Raw genomic sequence first — 21,043 nt, 5'->3', positions numbered from 1 at the left:
CAGTTGCCAGAGGATCTCCTCGCCATTTCCGACCGACTATGCGTGATAACCAAGCTGTGAGTCGAGTCTAGACTCCAGTATCTGGGGAGGGCCTGAAAAATCCCCGATGCCTTCACTACACCCTCACCGTCATCATCACCATGATCAGAGAAACAAAAGTATGGCCACAGCCGCTAAAGACTATTGTTATTAATCAACTTAGGCTTTGGTGCTAGATTCTTGTGAGTTAACGTACCTCCTATTCTTTGATTCCTTTTAATAAGTCTAAGGTGTGGCTTAGTGTTTGTTTGACAGTGCTCAGTGCCCTCTGTCACCCCGGAAAGAACAACGCCGTTGACTTCTAGTGTTCGGTCGTCGAAGGAAATGACTGATCTGCTATCGCTACTGATATAGCTCCCACCCAACCGTCACTAACTTCAATCAATAGCCTAGTCATCAAGACGGCTCGAAAACTCGAGCACGAAGGCATTAGCAGACTGACAGACACTTGTTCCATGCTAGGCACGCAGATGGTGCACTGCTTGCGACTTGTCCTGCAGTCGACTGTCAGCAGTTGACTATCACTGGTCAACTGTCAACAATCGACTATTGACAATCAACACGATAAACTAGACTGGAAATTTTCGCGACAACCAATCTGCCCAGTAGCCCGCGACAATCGCAGCGTTTCCAGCATCATACATACTCCAATGATTCCCCACGACCGTCTGCTCTTCTAAATCTGGCACCAGACCCTTCTCCTTTGCATCGACCATCAAATCCGTGCGACATACCCAGTCGCCCGTCATGCCAATATACAGCAACGGCACCTCGATCTTCGGATTCTGCGCCAGCACCCTCTCGTCCTCGAGCATCGTGTTATTCTTGAGCGAGTGGTAGTAGTTCACAGGTGCTGCCAGTCTGCCCTCCTTCAGCCTGTCGAGATACCGCTTCTTCAGCTGTGCGTCGCGCGCGTACGCGTTCAGCTCGACCGTGAAGCCTGCCCACTTACCCGTGCCCTGGATATAGTCGCGCATGCCATCCTTCACGTCGAACATCTCGCGCATCCAGATGTCCTGCCCGTTGTCTGTCGGGTCGGGCGAGGGATAGTAGCCGTTGTTAGCCTCCCAGAAGCGCTCGAGATTAGCCTCTATCTGTGCCGGTGCGTCGGGCGCGGTGAAGTAGTTCCAGTATTCCCACTGTGGGTACCCGAAGCGCTTTGTCGTGGCGATGTTTGCTTGGTCTAGGTTGAAGGGCTCGGTGCTAGGGATCTGGTACGCGAGGCAGAGTAGTGAGACGCCGATGCAGCGGGCTCGGTGGTACAGGTAGAAGCGTTGTGTGATGGCGCTGCCCCAGTCGTGGCCGATTGCGATGACTTTGCCGACATTCTCCTCGTCGAGGATCTGTGCGAGGGAGTTGGCTTGTTGTTTGTAGCTGTAGTGCTCGACTGTGGTGGACTTGGAGGAATCGCCCAGGCCCAGGATGTCGATGAGTATGATTGGGTATGGCAACTTCAGGAGTGTTGGTAGAGTGCCAGCCCACATGTGTGCATCGTCCGGAAAGCCATGACTGATCATCAACGTTGGCACTCCTGAGTCAACTTTCGCCTCAAATCCTGGGGATGTATAGTAGCTATAGGTGAGCTCATATGGCTTGGTGACCAAAGTCTTGTGCTTGAATTGATCCATGGTTCTTGGACTTGATCATTTGAGCCTGGATAAACCAATATGTCACGACTGCGGTCAATGAAGGAGTCTAGGGAAACGCTGAGGCCAACATATAGTCACTGCCGACTGGTCCTTCCAGCCGAACCCCGCATGCTGGGTCTCGTTCCCCATACACTCCATGTCGAGATCGCTCAAGTTGAACTTGGCTAATTTTGTCGATTTCTGACGAAACGATTACCTGAAAGAAATGATATGAGTTTAGAGCACCGTCAAGTCTGAAATCACTTCGTTTGTTGATACACTCGACGGGGTTGATAAATTACTGCATCCAGCTAGCTCGGCATTAGCGCGAAGTGATGTCAACCTATCTTATCTCCCTTTTGCAGCAGTATGAAGGTCTTGGAATTGGCCTCACTGCTGGTAAAGCGATGACGAAGACCTGCACTATTGGTCCTAAGTATATGGATGCTCTCCAGGGCCGCTTCCATATGATTGTGTCGTCGTAGTACTTTCGATGCTGCAAGCTACTAACAGTTCATCTGGTGCTCATCCATGAGCCAACGTTTCCCAGTACTGAAACACCATGGGATTTTTGAGCGAGTGTATGACAGTCAGCCCAAATTTTCTGGCACACACACACTATCAGTATTTTTGTTGGCAGACTCTGTATTGCCATAATCACATCTCAGGGCAACCCAAGGTTCGAGATCATCTTGAGGTTCGAATTCCGCTGCGTTAGCGTAAGATCTGTACACATTGCCTTACAGGAACTGAAAGTCCCAATATAAGTCTGACTATCCTGCATTGGTCGCAAGCAGGCTCTTCTGGGCCCAGGTCATCCATAGATGCCCTCTCCAACGCCGATATAATGCGCCCACAAACGCCGCGCTTGAAGCAGATTCCGTAATTTTTCGGCGTTACAACATTTATTCATCAAGATCCATCTTATCCTGTGGGTGGTGTTCTTCCTCTTCTTCCTCGCTTCGGTTCCTTCCCAGTATATCCACAACCTGCTCCAGTGCCCTGACCTCGTCCGGAGCAACTCTGCGACCGAGCCCACCGCCTACGCCTCCTTGTACATCTACTCCTCGTCGCTCTAGTATTCTGCGTGTCTGAGCCTCTACGTATTCGCTTCTCTCTCTTGCTCTCATGCCTGCCTCGGTCCGTGGCAGCCCTGGCTCGGCCGGCAAGCCTTTCAAGTATGGTCTGAGCGCGTCCAAATGCTTTCTTAGAAGTGGGAGCTGTGTCAATGGGAATGTCGTATTGCTCTGCAGCGAGCCAGGTTGCTGTGTGGTTATAAAGGAAAAATCGGGTCTTGCGTCAGTCAACTTCGTAGGGTTGAGAGGTGACGTGGAGGATTTGGGTTCTTGTTTAGGTAGAGGCGAGGTCTTCGGTGGTTGGCTTTGTGGTGTGAGGAGGGGATTCAGTTGTGTGAGAACAGCATGATTGCGCGCTTTCTCTGCGAGAAGTAGGGTATGAAGTTTTTGGGTCTCTTGAAGCTTGCGGCGAAGTGACATGAGGGATTCAGGCGTAGGAGCCTGGTCTTCCAGGGTCGTTGAGGTTGGTAGATGGAGATTCTAGGTGGTGGAAGTCAGTATAGCTTCGCGCAATCCTTCAAAACCACAGCGGTCTTTCTCAAGGCCAGTAGCATACTCACTTCGTAGCCCTTTAACCGTATCCAGCCTTCTGAGCCTTCCCAGTCCTTCCCTAGGCTCAAGACGTTGCGCAGCACCCAGATCTCCCATTTGTCGAAGTTCTTGTCCACTGTATTCTCGAGCAATGTCTCGAGCTTAAGCACACCCTCTTCAATTTCATTCTTGGGGTCATCGCCGAAGACCTCCTTCGTCACACCATCCTCGCCTGTTTCGGTATCTGGGATTTGATTATTCGAGGCAGCCTTCGCCGACCAGCCTAGGTCGCGACCTGCATCGGCACTCAATAACGCTTGTTCGATTGAGTCTGTCCCTTGGGTTATGATCACGTTTATGGAATTAATGACCTCATCTATGAAAGACTGCGCGCAATTGTCAGTCCTTGCAGAGGGAACGAATGAAGATTTTGGTGAGGTAGTCTTACAATTGGAGTCCAGCCAAAATGCTCAGTAAGAAATGACGCTTGTATCTGTTTCGGTGTTGCCATTGCGAATCGTGGCAAAGAGGGTCTACAGGTCTTGCATGACCTCAGTGCGCGATGCGACAGACGCGGGGCGCGTTGTTTACTAGGGTTCATTCATCTTGGCCGCACAGATCAGCACGCTTGACCTATTTAGGCATGAACATATCCTCTTGTGAGCATTCAACTTGACACATGACCGCACATCCGGCTTTCTCATTGATGAAGGATCTCGTGGTATCAATCAGTCGGCCATTCTCGGTAAGTTACCTCGTTTTCAAATTCGTCCACAGCCCTATACTAATGACAGAGAAGTCGAATAGTAGAGAAGTCGAATAGTAGAGAAGTCGAATAGTAGAGAAGTCGAATAGTAGAGAAGTCGAATAGTAGAGAAGTCGAATAGTAGAGAAGTCGAATAGCAGAGACGTCGAATAGTAGAACCAATCTGCTGATATCTTTACCACTATGAATAAAATTGCTTATAACTTCATATATTTAGTTGATCAACAGTCCGGAGGAGCATTCTGATCCTTGGTATTAGTTCCTTATATAACCACGGTTAATAATTCAATGATGGGATTATCTAGCATATATATCTGCACGTACCGATTCTAGGAAGTGACGTTCGCATGAGAGGAGAATCATGATTCACGAGACAACTTCTTGTCCCATACGTTCCAACATCCTGACTCCTGGGTATACACAAAGCAGAACTTTCGTCTCTGTCTTGTCCTACTGCTCTTGGTCTGCTGGTGATACCGAGTATCTCCAGTACAGTTTCGTGTCAGATCATCTTGCAATATCCGCTGGCATTCATATAGACAAATTCGAGTGCGTGTTTCAAAAAGCAAGTTGACGTATATATAACCTTGAGCGCTTGACGAAAACTACGTATATCTGCTGCCAAGGTGCTAAGAGTGTCTGAGTTACAGTCCTGTCTCAGATCTTACCAGGGAAGACTATGCATTACTTCGACCAGCGAGAAAGATTCTTATTGGCGCTTCGGGGAGTAGATAACATTTCCTTCTAGAGAAACTAGTTGTTCGAGTTAAGTAAGACGAAAATTCCGCAATCTACTAATAGTCTTGTGATATGGCTTTCATGGTGCTTATACCAGAGTCGAATTGATCTTACATGTTTGTAATCTTTAGTAGGTTCAGAAGAGCTTGCATTTGGGTCGAATTCAGACTCGATGTTGGTCGTCGAGAAAGACACTGAAGCAACATTTTTGAGGATCGAATGTAGGTATACGTCTACTGACTACAGGTCAACCTGTAGAGGAACATGCAACGTTGCATGCGTCAATAAGAAGTTCCTCTCCTTGTAACATGCTAAGAGAAGTGAGATAGCACAATTCATCATGCGTCTCTTAGTGAGCTTAAGTCTAGCCCAACTTTGACATTGTTTTTGTTTGTAGACCTGGGAATCAGCACGTTCCAGTCGTAAACCTTGTTACCCCGTTAGGCATGACACACTACTCTGCATCACTACTTACTATGGCGACTACAGAGACTTATGGACAACCTTATAGATGTCCCAAAAGATCACGTTGAACAATCAAGCCGCAGATCTCGTATTGGTGTGTGTCGCGTACATGACGTTGCCTTCTTCGCACTATTTGAGTAAATAAATTTGAAGTTTAATGGTAAGAGAGTAGATCATAGCAATTACCTAACTCATTCACTCGGTGTGATATAAGATGCCATTATGCTCTACCCGACTCGAGACTCGTAGCAGACAAGTGGACAATATGATACTTCATTTCTTTTCAGCATGGCATCGGTTGACTATCGACTAATGTGAGGTTATTGTGTATCGAGGCACAGTACCAGACAACACTCTTCTCGAACAAAGTAGACTATTCCCCTAGTGCTTCAAACAATTTCGTTGAAGAATGGTTTAAAAACCCATGTACTCCCTCTCCGCTGCCTGTGCTTCGTGTTCTGATCCCATCTCCTCAGACAGTCGTGAGGATCCTCACAGGACCCTCAACCTCTCCCAACGCACCAAATGCCATTGCCTCACCACTATCGCGGGAAAGCTCGTCGAGCTGCACACTTTGATTATTTTCTCCAGCACCCATCGCCTCAGACACGCTCACACTCGACGCACTTGCCAGTCCCCGCAGGAAACTGGCCCAACTCCTCCACGGCGGCTGTTTAAACGCCTCGTGCATCCCCTCCAGAGACCTCCCTTTCGTTGCCGGCATATACGCGGCTAAAACTACAACCGTCGAGAGAATCAAGCAGCCAAACAGGAAATACGCACCATAAGCACTGCGCGCCAGAAACGCCGGCGTCGCAACCGCGACTAGGAAGTTTGAGAAGAGATTCAAGCGTTGCCCAGACTACCGCGACGGTCGGCGAGTTGGCCAGTGAAGAAGGTATGTCTAGAAGAGTGTAGTGAGGAGGGCAAGGATGCACAGAGAGATACCCATTGAGAATCCCACCGAGCGAGATGAAGGTGGAAGCGACTGCGAAGCCGGGTACTCTAGGGACGAGGAGCATTATGAGTGTTGTTGGTAACGTTTATATGTGGGAAGGGTAGTGCTGTTGCCGGCGATCGTGACTTGCTAAGAAAGAATCCACAGGAAAATATACACGGGTCATGAATTAGGGCAGTAGATCACATAACAAGATCTACACGGTCCTTATCGGGATTGTTGTGCCGCGTTATGAGCGACTGCGAATGTGAAAGCACACTGGATGGGCCATGCTGACCAAGTGATGGATGAAGGACGGGTTGTGGTCAGCTACGGAATCAGCCCCAACCCCTATCGTATTGACCTCACGCGGAGTTGTTATAAGACTGAGTCGATTCGATGTTCTTAGCACTGAGTACGCAATGAGACACACATGAATGTTAATAGATTCTTTCATGTAAAGGAACTGTCAAAAGAGCCTTCCTGTGATGTGATGCCCACTACCACGATAAAATACCGCTCACGAATATGTCCAATCCCGCCACAAGATGTGCCTACATGCAAATGTCGCTTGTCGTCGACTAAGTTGGAATGCATGCTGTAATGCCATTCGCTGTTGTACAGGAGAAAAGTTGAAGAAGCCTATTCGACATCAAGGTCCATCGAATTCGTTGCAGTCGAATGTCAGACATACGCCCGGAAGACGGTGTTGGGCTATTGTCGTTGAATGAAAGGTATGCAAACAACATAATCAAAGCGTGATTGTGTAAAACGTGAATGTATAAAACGTGAAGGGGTATCGCCGAAGTTCATAGTGTTGAAAGAGACCCACCGATTGGTTGTTGGAATTAAAGCGCAGAGTTAGCTGCTCTGCTACTCATGCTGTAGAAAATGCCGCAAATGATGTTAGTACATGTTGTGTTATACTTACCCGCGGTCGAGACGTAGATCTATGGTTAATTGCTGCTATAAGGTGTGGAAATTAGTACTCATCCAGATTTGTGCTTCTTGATATCGGGATCGCCCCGCAAGTTGTCTTCGTCAGATTCGCGACTGCGCTTATATGGTGGCGAAGAGGTCTCTTTTTCGGGTGTCTGGATCTGAATGCTTGGTTCATCCCCTTGGACTGTCGGTGTTGATGTTGCTGACGGCGAATCAGCTTGAGCTGCTGCTTGCTCGTCTTCTTCGTCGTCATAATCAATCAAATCATCTTCAGCCAACAATTGTGCAGTGGTTGACTCATTTTTAGACTCGAGTTCAGCCGGCACAGAATCATTGAGAGGTGTCACAATGCGTTCCACTGCTCCGGAATGTTCCTCGGTCGTAGCGCTGGTATTTTCGCATACCTCGTTCTCATTACCGAAGTTTATCAAGTCACCGTGATCTTCGTGCTGAATCTCCTTGGTATGTGACGTTTCCAAGTATTGCTCAGAGTAGCTATCCCCCTCTGCGTGTGGATCTGTCAACAATACATTATTGGGCGTAGAAGGCTTCCTGGAATGGTTCTCTGAGTCTGCTTCTAGTGTTACCTCATCGAGTTCCGGAGGTGCGGTTTCAGAAGCCGTGTTGTTGTTCTCAGTTTCATCGAGCCCGTCGTCTTGCCAGTGAACCTCATCGTGCTCTCCAGGTAGAACATTTTCTGTATCATGCTCGGAATGTTCTTCATACTGTTCAGTCAAGCTGTCTCCAGTCACTTCGTTTGCGTCCACTAGCTCAGTGATCAAAACGCTCTTTGCCGCATCAGCTTCGTCAATGAGTGCAGTTCCATCCTCTTCTTGTTCTTCTTGTTCTTCTTCTTCTCCTGCATGGTCGACATCATCACTATGTAGTTCCGGTTTTTTCATAGACGCTTTTGCCTCTGTGGCATTGTACAATTCTTCGCCTTCGGAACTGCTAACGTCACTTTTTTGATCGTCATCTTCCTCCAAGTATTCACTGCTATCGACCGTAGTCGAGTCTCTTAGGAACTTTAATTGCGACAAACCTTGTTTGGAAGATATGGCTTCTCGAATTTGTGCCAATCTAGTGGCAAATCTTGTGCGTCGACGTAGAACTACTTCGAACGGTCCTGGTGTTGAATTGCCATCGAGTTCGTGCAATTGCACGTACATGTTCACGAAGTCTGCGAGGGTACACGCATCCTTACAAGCATCCTCACGCACGATAGTGTTGAACACAGGGATATCGATCTCGAGCTCTTCAGTGTTTCCGAGATCGCCACCGAGTGCGTTCCGTAACTCTGCAAACAATATAGGAAAGCTTTCGTGAGCTAAGGCTGATTGCTCAAGGTAGAAGCCTTGATGCTCTTCTGATGCATTTGGCTGAAACAACCAATCTCTCTCATCGTCCCAATCTGCAAGAATTGGATGGAGTGACTCGACTTGTTTCGGTTCAGGAGCAGTATTTAACGAACTAGTGTCATTCGAATTGCCATCCACAACTTGCGTGACAGAATCTACGTTGGGAATATCTTCGTCACGATGGCCTTCATGGCTTTCGCAGTTGTCTAAAATGCGTTCATGCGATTTGGAGTAGCTATCGGTAGTGGCTCCCTCATTAGAAGTCTCTGGCTTATTCTCGAGCTTGGAGCTGCTATCGCCTTCGGAGTGAAGATCTTGATGTGTGTTAGTCTGCGAAGTAGATTCGGCCTCGGCGTCAGGTCGCGGAAGACTTTGACGCGTTGATGGATCTACAAGATTGCCGTCATCAGGGTCGCCAGGATCATACGATATCTCCGGATCAGGATGGTGGTGGTTATTGGCGGGAGCGGGCAAAGCATCTGCAGATTGGGCAGTCTCATCATTGGCAGTGACCCATGTCACTTGTGCTGCATCCATAGATCCCGATACACTCATGGAAGCATTAGCGATTTCAGGGACGGAAGCGTTTTCCATAGAACCAGCCAAGTCTTGGGGAGTCTCATATTCCAAATTGCCGGTAAATTGAAGTTCATGCTGATAAGCGTCTACCAAAGAAGCATCTGCAGTTTGAGGAACAAACTCAGTATCGACTTCTACATCCTGAAGATCTAAGTTGTGCTCATTGTGTTCCAAGTCATATTCAGCGTCTTCCAGCAAGGCGTCCGCCATCTCTTCGGCATCATCATGATCCATGGCTACAGACTGGGGAGACTGCGCGCTGGCCTGAGCGTCTGGAAGGTCCGCATCATATGAGATCTCATCAACGAGTTCGACATTGTCTTGCATCATGGGTGTGCCGACACCAGTTAGGTCTATCTCGAAGTCGTCCATGTCGACGTCATTTGAGCCATGAGGCGCGTGTGAGGGGTGTAAGGTAGTCATCTCCGTAAATCCAGAGTAGTTTGAGAGATCACTTGCGAGCTAAAGTGTTAGTGTAGGAGCGGCGTATTGTAGGAGGGCCGTTATTCTCATGAATACGAGGTTGGATGATGGACTGTGTCTTTCTGAGTGGCGCGGCGGTTGACTTCAGCTTTGTACTGAGTTCGGACGACCACGATCAAAGTGCGGTAAGGAAGTGCGAACAAGACAGTCAATATCAAAAGTAGTAGTGTTCGAGGGGAAGCGAGTGTAGGGATGTGTGGATCGAGTGTCTTGAGATGGCGAAGTTAAGTAAGCGCTGCTATGTGTCGAGTCGTGTTTTGAAAAAAAGAAAGAGTGTTGGGCGATGGACGTGCTCGTAGATAGACAGTGTCGCGATGCGGATGTGGCAACCGCGTTTTACCAGTTTGTCATTTAAAGTTACCCCTGCGCGCAGCGCGGACAAACGATTTTCCGGTCTGCCGGCCGCGCGCCCGCCAATCCACACTTTCGAGAGTCCAGCTCCAAGAGGACAACTGTTGATATCGTGATTAGTGCCTCGTCGAAAGTCAGCGCGACGATTGAATCATTGTAACACCTTACGACCATTAGTTGCCAGAGTGTAATTCGGTCATAATGGTAATTTGCACAGAGCCCGCCTCTTAATTTCATGCACAAGCTCATGGTATACAGGTCGTTCTCGCAGCGTCCATCTGCACCCGAGGGGGCAAAGCAGTGCTCTCTAGGCAGTTCAGAGAAATGCAAAGATCCCGTATTGAAGCTTTGCTCGCCTCATTCCCTAAACTCGCAGATTCTGGCACACAACACACAACCGTCGAGCAAGACAACGTTCGATTTGTTTACCAGCCTCTGGACGAACTCTACATGGTTCTTATCACCAACCGACAATCCAATATTTTACAAGACATAAACTCATTGCATCTCTTTGCACAAGTGGTATCAAGCATCTGCAAAAGTTTAGACGAGCGCGAAATCTTACGAAATGCCTTTGAACTACTCAGCGCCTTCGATGAATTGGTCACACTCGGGTACCGGGAGAACTTGACCATTGCACAAATTAAGACTTTCCTAGACATGGAGAGTCACGAAGAAAGAATACAAGAGATCATCTCCAGAGTAGGAAGCTACCAGCGTAATGTTCTTGACCATACTGACAGAGTAACCAGAACAAAGAACTTGAAGCCAGCGAGGAGCGGAAGCGTAGAGCGAAACAGCTTGAAATGCAGCGGAAAGAGATGGCTCGAAGTAGTCGGGGTGCAGCTCCACGGACACCCTCGTACCCTACATATACTCCTTCGGTGCCTACAACAGTTCCTGACACATATGATTCGTACGCTGCGGAAAAGGCCAAGACGTCAAAGTCAGTGGTCACTATTTATTCATATCTCCCTACATATGTCTAACGTAGCGATAGGCCATTGTCGAAGCAAGGAAAAGGTATGCAGCTTGGCAAGAAGTCAAAAACTACAAACATGTTCGATCAAGTTAAAGGAGACCTCGGGCCTGAAGCGGAGATTGCTTCACCTTTGGTATCAAACACCCCTGCTGCATCGATTCCCGTTGCCGTTCCAGCTGGACGTACCTCGACGTCTATAGATCGGGAAGCAATTCATATCACAACTGCAGAGTCTATATCTGCGTCGTTGGACAGGGAAGGTATCCTCAAGTCATTCGATGTGAATGGTCAATTGCAGCTCAAGATCTCTGATCCTAGTTTCACACAAGTTAAGCTTGATCTTGCGATTGGAAACAACCGAGGCGCCAACCTCATCACTCATCCCAAAGTCGACAAGAATGCCTTCAGGAACTCGAAAACGATACAACTTTCAGACACATCGAAAGGATTTCCCGCCAACATGGCAATTGGTGTTATGAAATGGAAGCTTAGCGCGAAGCCTGATGAGGTTGACGATCTACCTATCACTTTCCGGGCATGGGTCGAGGAAAGTGGCAGTTCCTTTAATATCACCATTGAATACGAGCTCTCGGGTGGAGAAGAACTCCAAGACGTTTCCCTGATTATCCCTTTCACGACAGACGAGCCGAACGTCTCGAGTTTTGATGCCGTCTATGAGGTCTCAGGTGACAGCCTTGAGTGGAACATTGGAACCGTAAATGCTGAGAACAGTTCCGGTTCATTCGAGTTCGAGGCGTCTGGCGACAGCGATGCCGAGTTCTTCCCGATGAAGGTCCGGTTCACCAAAGCCACGCCTTTCTTAGATGTCGACGTAAGCCCTGCCTCTCTTGAATACAATCGAGTTGGACACTAATCTAGTTTTATAGATCTCCTCGGTAACACTATTGAGCATGAGCCAAAGCGTTCCGTTCTCTAAGGATATAAAGTCTGTGGCCGAGTCTTACACGGTGGGATAGACGGATGTACCTTGGGTGGGCAGCAGTTTATACTGAGCGCCAGTACGTGTTCGACGGCTTACGAAACGTAAGATCTTGAGGGCGCAATGTGAATACACGTAGAATCCTGTCCACGCAAGGTTGAGGACTAGGCAAATAAAGCCAGAACAAGATCAGTATAATATGGCCCGTGGCTGACCTTATATAAGCTGTCTCAGATTGTGTACACCGTCTTCGCCCTGCAATCATAGTACCTTGCAAGTTATTGCGGTCTGACTGTCATCGCTGCAAGTAAGGAGGCTGTTTAATGGCGAAGTCGAGGTCGTTATGGTAGTAGTATTGATAGACTACTGAATCACTACGCTGGGTCCCACGTCTATCGAGAAGGAGATATAGATAGAACGAACTAGGCTATTTCGGGGCTTAGCCTATCTGCTGAACGTGCCAGGGGGCGGGAGGGACTAAACGTGTCACGGACTTGAACTCGAACACGTCTGGCAAGGCGGCCAGCCGAACAGTCTATATACATACACCGGCGTAGTAACATTATGATATATGATATATATGCCTCTCTGTAATTGAAACATGCTTATACACAACAGGGTGCGGCTGATGTTGATGATAATGATCGTTAATAAAGCAATCCCTGAACCTTGAGTCTTTGCTTCCAGGGGTGGCGTCTCGACAGTGGCAAAAACTTGTTGGGCTTGAGCAGATCAGCTTACGTGAGACAACAGCGAGATTCCAAGATAGTGGCCGTGCCTCCTATTTCCCGTGTAATTGAACAACTCACTGTTTATATCATTATCTCGGACGGAGAAAACACTGAGGAGTTTTTGTTGTCACTCAAGAGCACACTTGTCCTCCTACGAGTATGGCACAAGGCCTATTTGGTCCCTGCATGCATTGTGGTCGCCTGACTACGTGCTGACGTTGCCTGAATGGAGAGGGTTACAAGGTCATGCAATACGACACATTGCGCAAATAGATAAGGAGAAGGGGGCAGAAAAAAAACCAAGAAAAAAGAAGAAAGTAAAGGAGCAGCGGTAAGTAAGGAATAAGTACAACAGGTATTAACAGCGGGAAGAAAAAGGATAGGAGATGGTGGTGAAGGGGATTACAGTAACATGACATCCGGCAGCAAATCAGGGACGATAATAACACGTACCACAGGGATTAGCGGTAGTTAGCCGGGGAGCGGCAGGTCTGAGCTGAAGCCTGACAGCAGTACCAGACGCAGTTAGTCGCTTGCTTGGCAGATCCCGCAACAAAATCGCGCCACTGCCCCCTTCTTCTACGTCGCCCCCTCAGGGTATTGGCGATATCTTCGTCTCTCGTTCACTACTTACTCGCACGATCTTCGCCAATTCCTCCTCCTTGTCCTTGCTCGTTTCCTTTGCGTGTCTCTGTCCTATCTAGCTACCCTAATCAGCCCTTCTTTCACACAGTCTCGTTGACCATCCACGACTCATCCACGCTAACAACCTGGTCTCGTCATCTCTCTCAGCATGGCGGCCTTGAATGTCGCCTGGCGACGCTCTGTCATTGCAGTTGCTGTGCTCTTGGGCTTCTTCGGATTCACCCTGTTCTTCTTTCCAGCTACCGTCCCGGAGGATCTACACGGCAGAATGTAAGCTCGACCGCAATGTTTATTACTCGCTACAGTAGACTGATCACTGTAGACCCTTCTCCGGCGACAAATCACCTGTAGAGCCTGCTCATGCAGAAACTTCTGCCGATGATCTATCGTTTATCAATATCGTACGCGCCCTGTGGAAACCTCTTGCTGTCGACATAACACAAAAGTCATTTACCGATCGAGAAGGCAATGTACACACTATGGGAAAGGCACCCTATTACACGAAGAAGTTGGGCAAGAAGTTGGTGATTCTCGATGTGGACACACGTCCACTGGACAAGGAGGGTGAGGTCAACGCGCCCGAAGCACCAACCTGGGAAAACCTTCACCACCTTTCTGCTGGAATTATGTCGCATTACCTATATGCTAAGATTCACGGTTACGATTACAAGTTTATCCGATCCCCTGAATATGATTACCAGCAGGGTGGCTGGACCAAGGTGTTGATGTCGCACGAGCTCATGAAGTCATATGACTGGGTCGTCACCGTTGACTCGGATGCCGAATTTACCAGCCCAGAACTTCCTCTAGAATGGATGATGAACTATTGGAACTTTACGTCCAAGACTGCCATTGCCATGGCGAATGATCCTGCCGGCGAGCCCAATTTCGATTCGAAACATAATGTCGTTTTGAATACTGGTTTCTTCTTCTCTCAAGCCAAAGCACCAAAGGTTGAAGAGATCTACAAGAAATGGGGCGATTGCACGACTGGCAAAGAATACGAAGAATGTACTAAATGGACATACGAATCCTTCCGTGAACAAACTGCGTTCAGCGAGCACATCCGTTACGATTTCCCTGAAGAGGGCGTGATCGTGGCGCTCCCATGCGCACAAGCGAACGGCTTCCCAGAGGCCGCTGGTTCGGGCTGCACAGGTCAATTTCTGAAGCACTTTTGGACAGAAAAGAATCTCTCAAAGCGACAGCTTGCTGACGGCATCATGCAAGCGGTCGTGCCCCAACTGTATTCCAGTTTCAAGGATTCAGTCGTTGACTGGCATATGAAATCTGTGAAGGGGAACGAGATCTGGTGATCAATTGACACCTCCAACCGGATGATACTGCGTGTCTTCTGGCAGTAAATTCTGGATTTCATTCTTGGCGTCGCGCAAAGATCTTGTTTGCGCGCAACATTTTCAGTGCACGATCAGTGTCAATCAATTTGATCGTTACAAAATTAAGACATAGTCAGAGTCTTCAAGGTTACATAACGGGAGACGAACAGATGCGACATGCATAACATCGGCGTTACTTTGCGGGTTGTGTAGTTTCGGTGTAACAAGGGAGGACTTTGTATGCCTATGTCGGCCTTTTTGCCCATGCAAAGTCAGTTTCAGCGACCGGGTCGTCCAATACCCTTTTTAGAACTGTAATTTATTCGATTCTAGTTCGCTCACCTAATATCACTTTCACTCCGTTGATATAAGTTAAGTCCTTGACATATTAGTTCTGTCAGCCTGCTTCTAGCACTACTTTTAGGACTTGTTCGGCTCTGTGAACAGCTCGGTTTCAGCCCATGTTATCGTTGTTGTGAATCAGCCAGACAGGCGATTTTGTCATGTACAACTGTTACTGGTATCGACTGTATCCTAGAAGTGGTCATTGGGCATTGGCCAGAAGTCTTCTCAAAGACATTATGTACGCTCTCTCTTCACTTCTTTCGAGTCCAATTTCGAGCTTCACGGAAAAAGTGTTGGTTCACTTCCGGCACGCATAACACTCTCGACACATCCCAGTGCAGCTATGTCCGATGCGTCACCTATTCCCAACAAGCTCTACAGACTCGCTCTTTCGCCCCAAAAAAAGATAAAATACTTCTACGCTCGAGGGCGCAAACACTTTGAGCGCAGAGTGTTTGAACAGAGATCCTTTCTTGAGACATTTAGAGTTATGGACGGTGTTCCATTGGCGGCGCGTCCTCGATTCTACAACAACTTGCCATTGTACGAAGTGAACGCGGGCGCAGATCAATACGACGAGTCAATGGATGACTCTGATATGGAGATCGAAACAGATCAGGATGGGTATCCACGCGTTGACGGAGATAATCAAGGTGACAGGCTGTACATGATAAACGCACGCTCGACTTCCTGTGTTTACAGCTTCGAAGAACACGACGACGACGACGACGATAGCGAAGCAGCGAGTGACCCCCAGGACAATGCTCTGAGCAAACTCATACCGGACCTCGACAAGCCTCTGCCTGCCGTCACAGGTCAGAACAGATCGTGTTGGATCGAGACCCCAGAGAACGGAGTCGAACACTGGCGAGCGAAGCTTGAATACCGCCATCAACAGTCGCTGAAACTTTCTCGTACGCCGAGCGTCGCTCACCATCCCAGTCGAGCTGAATGGGAAGAAGACCTTCAGATCACTGGCGTCATTCGGGAGATGGTGCGGCACCTTGAAGGTGAACTTGCGAAGAGATCGTCACTATCTCGTCCGCTGACATACCATGAACATGGCTGTGTATTCATATACCGCAGAATTGACCTTCCCACAGGTCCTGCTAGCTGTTCCCATCCTCTCTGCCGCTACAGGTCCCCTGGACACATCAAGAGCCATACTAAATGCGTTACGATCGAGAACGTCGTCTCCAACTTCATGCTTGAGGGTCCGCCGTTGTTGAATATTGCAAACGGTGAGATACCGATATATACTCGCGATCTGGTCCATTTCACACCGTATCATCGTGGGTTGATAAAGATGTGGTTCTGCGTATCCTGCCTTGAGGATCTTTGGGGTCGATACAAGGACTCTCCCACCGAAGACGGCTCATTGACGCCTTCGACATTCACATCGGTGGAGAATGGACAAAAGTCGACGTCAGCGTCTCGCTCTTCTGCTCTGTCAGAGCAGTACACAGATACCTCTCCTACTACTATGCGGCCTCCTCCAAGACCACTACCATCCTCTGTATGTCCCCCGAGCAGCGTAAATTCAAGAAAGCGAGCATCTACATCGACTGCCTCACCTGAGCCTCCTCGTACTCCAAGAATCCGCCTCGTCGACAACACAGAGCCAGCAAGAGAGTACAATGATCCCTCCATTCTAGGGCTCGATGGCACAACGGACATAAAGGCCATGAATAACGGCAAAACCCAGATATACGTCATGCTCGACAGTTCCGGTGACGAAGAGAAGGATCGTGAATCCCAAACACACATACAAGCAGACACTGATGATGGATCAGAGTACGTCGACGTCAGACAGTTCCACGAATCTCGTCCCGAGAATAATGAATTTCTAGGTTATGCTTCCTTACCAAAGCATGATTTTGACGACTGTAACGACCTCATGCCTGCGCGGCCTCGTACGGCAGAAAAGCTGGATACGCGCACTGTCAGATTCGCAGAAACGGCCGTCCTGATCCCTTTCGTCCCGCACACAACCCTTCGATTCGCCAGAGACGTGGAGTACATACCCACAGCGCCATACCCATCCCCAGGTCCAGAGTCGGACATTGACCCAGACACGATCGATCACGCTCCCACCACCTTGGTCTCTGTCGACGCCCCATGCTCACACTACAACTCCCTCGCCGTTCGCCCCCGTAGCCGCATCCGGTCCTCGCGCAAAACAAACACCTCGACTCGCACAAGAAACAAACCCCAACCATCATTTAAGCCCACAACCACCAAACCCACCACCAAACCCACGTCCCCAACCCCCAAACGCCCTCGCTACGGCACCGCCCCAATAATCAAATTTGCATCACCACCATCCCCCCTATCCCACCAACCCCCCACCCCAACACTATGGTGTCTATGCCGCAGCCCAATCGACGGAAGCGCCATGCTCGCCTGCGCAGCAACAACTTGTCATATCGGCTGGATGCACGTGGCATGCTTGAAGGAGAGCGAGAGGCCTCGTGTTGGTGTGCTGGCGAAGGGGGAGTGGGTCTGTCCTGTTTGTGTGGGTGGTGCCGGGTGGGAGTATCTTGGGGAGAGTAGGAATGACGAGGGAGAGAAAAATGGGGAAGAGGGAGAAGGAGTGAGAAAAGGAAAGGGAGAAGCAGCACGTAACAGACCTGTGGGCGAGGTGGAACAGCAAGTGGAGGAACAGCAAGTACAGGACGACGACGACACGTCTAAACATACCGCGTACGCAAAAGTACTAGCGCAATTCGCTGCCGTCGAAGATATATTCCGTGTGTCGCAAGCATCGCGCGCGTATAGCTAGGCAGTCGCATGTTTCCATAACTTCGGAATGCGCACTTCAACTGGGATGGTGGAATGGAAGGGGCTTGCGAGCAGAGCAGAGCAAACGCAAAATGGAAAATGCTTGTACTGTAATAGTCATCTGAAACAAAAACAAACACCACCTAGAATGTTCCCCCCTTTTTCTGCAATTGTTTTTTGGCGCAAACTATGTAACATGGATCACCAAACCAAAAGCTAGCAAAACTCTAATGGAGTCAAATATTGGCCGTCGGAAGCGAAGAGCAGAGATTAAACTACCCCTGAAGCTGAACGCTTTCCACCCCCTTTTGCTCCTTCTGCCCCTTTGTACTCCTTGCTCCCCCCTTCTGCCCGCTCACAACAACCAACAAGCAATCATATTAACAGGATTAATGCAGAAATTCATATAAACCATGTCATATCGTGTTGCACTTTTATAACGTTATATGGACTACATACCTAGGTCCCATGTTGTCCTCTTTGTACAAATCTGTAGGAAACCGTTCATTCGGTGATATTGCGGCATTAGCGTCACAATCTCTCTCCCTTCCCCTTACAGTATTATTCTTGACGGCATCAGCATCGGCATCAGCATCAGCATCAACATCAGCATCAGCATCAACATCAGCATCTCAGAAGACGAAGAACAAAGCAATAAGAATGACTCGATACATTATATACCTATATGCTGAGACCGGGGTATGACCAACGCAGAAATCCAACAATATATATGGTAATGGTTCAAACAATACGCCGAGTCGAACAACCACGAGTTTAAAATGCCCCAACGGTAAAGGAGAGACAAAATGCGCCTTCAGATGCCATGACATGCGTGAATCCCAGCATCACGGCGCAAACCAGTCCCTTGTACATAGCAGACACGGACAGACGTCACGATTATGCGCCGTCAAGTTGCGTGTGATCGACCTAAAAGACAAATCAATGCAAGCGAAAAGAAAACTTCACAAAAACAATGTTCCACGCCATATCTTACTTCTGACCCTCGCCCTTGACCAAAGCATCGACCTTCGCATACAGCACATTCGGCTCCTCGAACACCGTCCAGACATCCCTTGGCACACCCGCAAACGCCTTCTCGAACCGCTCGTCGCTGATCTTAGCTTCCTCATTCACGGCCGCAACACCCGTGACCTTGCGGATAAAGATCGCCTTGATCCAGTCGGGATGTTTCCGGTACATCTCGCCGTAGGATTCCGGATCGGTTTGTGTGCTGTCGCCGACGACGATGAACTTGCGCTTCGGCCAGTGCGCGTGGACCTTTTCCATGCGATCAACCTTGTACGCTTGCGTGCCTTGTGTCAGGTTTGTGAGGAGGCCTGCGAGGTTCATCCATGATGCTTCGCGCAGTATCATTTGGCCAGCCGGGTAGTATTTTCGTCGAAAGTCGCGGAGGAAGGTGTAGAGGTTGTAAGGGCTGGCTGAGAGATACCAGAACGGCGGGTTTCCGAGGGCAGTCTTCATGTGTGCGTATAGCTCGGGCATACCGGGAATGGCCTCTGGTTCGTCGACGAATGTGGTTTTGAGGATACCAATTGGGTCTGCAGTCAGTGTACGCTTGATGGTGTCGTCGACGTCAGAGAGAACGGCCCAGCCGGTAGGCCCAGCAGTGAAGGTAGTCATTTCATCACATTCTACGCTAAGGGCGTCAGAGATGACAGAAGTCAGGTTGTCGTACTTTGTAGCAAAGCGAATGGTGTCGTTGGAGATACCATCACGGCCAGAGGGTCCAAGTCGGACAGTCTGTGATTTGGCGATTTGCATCTTGACAGTGTGAGCAGGGAGGATCGAGTCGACAAATGGCTCAAGACGTTTTGCAATGGTTGCTTCTTGCTTGTCGCCCTTTGCGAGACCGCATTTCTCGGCAATATCAGCAACAACAGCGCTCACGTCTGAGCCGCTGCGCTTTACAAAGTATGCCGCAACAAACTCTGCTGCCCAGCCATTTGATCCAGGGATTTGCCAGGCTGTATTGTCGAATATCCAGACAATGTGTTTCTTGGGATCGACTTGCTTGGTGAAGGGGTTTCGCTTGCCCAGGTATGACGACAGGTTGTCTACCAGCGAGGCGTCGCGGAAGCGGGTTGGTAGATGGGGCATGGTGCTCTCGACTTCTTTGAAGCTTGATGTTCGTCTCGTTATGTGCTCTTGTTCTGACTCTTGCATATGCTTCTGTACCGTCTTGGCCGCGGCAGCCATATTGAGGTTTGCCATAATGAATGTATATAAGGATTCGCGCAGGGTCTAGGGGATGAGTCGATCAGAAGTGAAATGTCTTGTAGGTAGTGGTGCACGAGGGAGATGTTTGAGGCGGAGAAGAGTCGGAAGGTCATAGGACAAAGAAGATGGCATTGTGCAGGTGCCTGGGTGTTATTGTATAGGCGGGGCGGACTTCAAGGTTAGTCCCAGACTCGAAGGGACAAGGCGACGCAAGACGAAGGATGATATCATGCAGCAAGCGCCGCCTGAGCATTGGGGACTCTTGGGGGCTTTGGTAGAGTCTTGGGGGCAGTTTGTAGGGCCTTGGGAGAGTTTTGGTGATGACATGCTGGTGTCGATCCACGCGCCATCTACGCCTGCCTATCCTGGTGACTGCTTGCCTGTTTTGGGGATCGATGGGCCACTGCGCCACGACCTGCGCCTACTGATACTACGCATCCATGTGCATCTCATGCACTCCGCGTTCTGTATCGGCATCAGCATATCATATATGCATGTTGGCCTGATACGAATTTTGAACCAAGGTTGCAGTAGTACATTGAATGAATGCATCTTTGGGTGTCACCGCAGACGATTGCTGTGAAGCCTGAGCCAAGCTCCTGTCGACACCACGTGCGAGACCCCGCAGTGGCGTCACATTCATTCATCCATCCTTCCATCCTTCTCATGCACAGGACAACGTACAAGTATTATTGTCGTTCAAGCTTACTGCCGTTGTTCAGGCCGTATTCGCCTACGTACTGCGAGTATGCTGCTCCGAGGGACATGAACGACGCATATGTAGAGCCAAGAAGTAGCAAGCAAGGGCCCAGCACCGGCCAACCCGGCAACAGCTTGCAGAACGCCTATCGTGTAGCGACGGAAGATCTCAGAACACCATGCCAAGCATCTCCGCCTTGTCGGCAGGGCGGGACTCGATCCAACGACATCCCGTACCAGAAACATGCATCTTACTTCTTCGCCTTCCATGGCGGTAGTACAACCGGTCCCGCCCTGTCGTAGAACAGTAAGCAACGCACCTGTATTTAACCGGTGCGTTGTACGGCCTGCCGGTTGTGACAGCTGGTCATGGATATAATAATGTTGTAGTATGCTGCTGCATCGAGCAGAATCTCCTCTCTCTGGTCTTCCCAAATAATAGAATTGGACTG

The 21,043-nt window shown here is 49.1% G+C and overlaps 9 protein-coding genes across 9 annotated transcripts; 4 read left to right on the top strand and 5 right to left on the bottom strand.

Moving 5' to 3' along the window:
* Positions 1–608: 608 nt before the first annotated feature.
* Positions 609–1,667, bottom strand: EJ05DRAFT_440710 (alpha/beta-hydrolase; the record flags this gene model as incomplete). Its single annotated transcript, XM_033741947.1, has 1 exon — positions 609–1,667. The coding sequence occupies one exon, from the start codon at positions 1,665–1,667 to the stop codon at positions 609–611; it is 1,059 nt and encodes a 352-aa protein (XP_033599392.1).
* A 678-nt stretch (positions 1,668–2,345) lies between these two features.
* On the bottom strand, positions 2,346–3,830 carry EJ05DRAFT_48360 (uncharacterized protein). Its single transcript, XM_033745270.1, has 3 exons — positions 3,723–3,830; positions 3,304–3,660; positions 2,346–3,223 (listed from the first exon to the last, which is right to left on the bottom strand). Exons 1-3 carry the CDS (start codon positions 3,783–3,785, stop codon positions 2,573–2,575), a joined length of 1,071 nt encoding a protein of 356 aa, XP_033599391.1. The 5' UTR covers positions 3,786–3,830; the 3' UTR covers positions 2,346–2,572.
* Positions 3,831–5,715: 1,885 nt separating this feature from the next.
* Positions 5,716–6,265, bottom strand: EJ05DRAFT_501484 (uncharacterized protein; the record flags this gene model as incomplete). Its single annotated transcript, XM_033747119.1, has 2 exons — positions 5,716–6,105; positions 6,182–6,265. 2 exons carry the CDS (start codon positions 6,263–6,265, stop codon positions 5,716–5,718), a joined length of 474 nt encoding a protein of 157 aa, XP_033599390.1.
* A 904-nt stretch (positions 6,266–7,169) lies between these two features.
* On the bottom strand, positions 7,170–9,431 carry EJ05DRAFT_486947 (uncharacterized protein; the record flags this gene model as incomplete). Its single annotated transcript, XM_033745576.1, has 1 exon — positions 7,170–9,431. The coding sequence occupies one exon, from the start codon at positions 9,429–9,431 to the stop codon at positions 7,170–7,172; it is 2,262 nt and encodes a 753-aa protein (XP_033599389.1).
* A 663-nt stretch (positions 9,432–10,094) lies between these two features.
* Positions 10,095–11,852, top strand: EJ05DRAFT_486946 (coatamer subunit protein; the record flags this gene model as incomplete). The annotated part of the gene is made up of 5 exons (XM_033745575.1): positions 10,095–10,097; positions 10,152–10,595; positions 10,646–10,839; positions 10,894–11,707; positions 11,763–11,852. The coding sequence occupies 5 exons, from the start codon at positions 10,095–10,097 to the stop codon at positions 11,850–11,852; spliced, it is 1,545 nt and encodes a 514-aa protein (XP_033599388.1).
* Positions 11,853–13,339: 1,487 nt separating this feature from the next.
* On the top strand, positions 13,340–14,507 carry EJ05DRAFT_486945 (uncharacterized protein; the record flags this gene model as incomplete). The annotated part of the gene is made up of 2 exons (XM_033745574.1): positions 13,340–13,461; positions 13,514–14,507. The coding sequence occupies 2 exons, from the start codon at positions 13,340–13,342 to the stop codon at positions 14,505–14,507; spliced, it is 1,116 nt and encodes a 371-aa protein (XP_033599387.1).
* A 709-nt stretch (positions 14,508–15,216) lies between these two features.
* On the top strand, positions 15,217–17,655 carry EJ05DRAFT_486944 (uncharacterized protein; the record flags this gene model as incomplete). The annotated part of the gene is made up of 1 exon (XM_033745573.1): positions 15,217–17,655. The coding sequence occupies one exon, from the start codon at positions 15,217–15,219 to the stop codon at positions 17,653–17,655; it is 2,439 nt and encodes an 812-aa protein (XP_033599386.1).
* A 989-nt stretch (positions 17,656–18,644) lies between these two features.
* On the bottom strand, positions 18,645–19,871 carry EJ05DRAFT_440829 (actin filament organization protein-like protein App1-like protein; the record flags this gene model as incomplete). The annotated part of the gene is made up of 1 exon (XM_033741953.1): positions 18,645–19,871. One exon carries the CDS (start codon positions 19,869–19,871, stop codon positions 18,645–18,647), a length of 1,227 nt encoding a protein of 408 aa, XP_033599385.1.
* A 291-nt stretch (positions 19,872–20,162) lies between these two features.
* Positions 20,163–20,989, top strand: EJ05DRAFT_48234 (uncharacterized protein). The gene has a single exon (XM_033745160.1). It carries the CDS (start codon positions 20,439–20,441, stop codon positions 20,892–20,894), a length of 456 nt encoding a protein of 151 aa, XP_033599384.1. The 5' UTR covers positions 20,163–20,438; the 3' UTR covers positions 20,895–20,989.
* The last annotated feature ends 54 nt before the right edge of the window (positions 20,990–21,043 follow it).

Source organism: Pseudovirgaria hyperparasitica, assembly GCF_010093815.1.
Source record: "Pseudovirgaria hyperparasitica strain CBS 121739 unplaced genomic scaffold EJ05scaffold_10, whole genome shotgun sequence".
NCBI classification, from domain to species: domain Eukaryota; kingdom Fungi; phylum Ascomycota; class Dothideomycetes; order Acrospermales; family Acrospermaceae; genus Pseudovirgaria; species Pseudovirgaria hyperparasitica.
Note: the sequence above shows the minus strand (reverse complement) of the source record. Positions and strands in the feature narration are given on the sequence as shown.

Coding starts and splice junctions, on each gene's coding strand:
- EJ05DRAFT_48234 (XM_033745160.1), top strand. CDS start 20,439: ATGCATCTTTGGGTGTCACCGCAGACGATTGCTGTGAAGCCTGAGCCA.
- EJ05DRAFT_48360 (XM_033745270.1), bottom strand. CDS start 3,785: ATGGCAACACCGAAACAGATACAAGCGTCATTTCTTACTGAGCATTTT. Junction 3,661..3,722: donor ATTTTGGCTGGACTCCAATT/GTAAGACTACCT, acceptor AATTGCGCGCAG/TCTTTCATAGATGAGGTCAT. Junction 3,224..3,303: donor TACGGTTAAAGGGCTACGAA/GTGAGTATGCTA, acceptor TCCACCACCTAG/AATCTCCATCTACCAACCTC.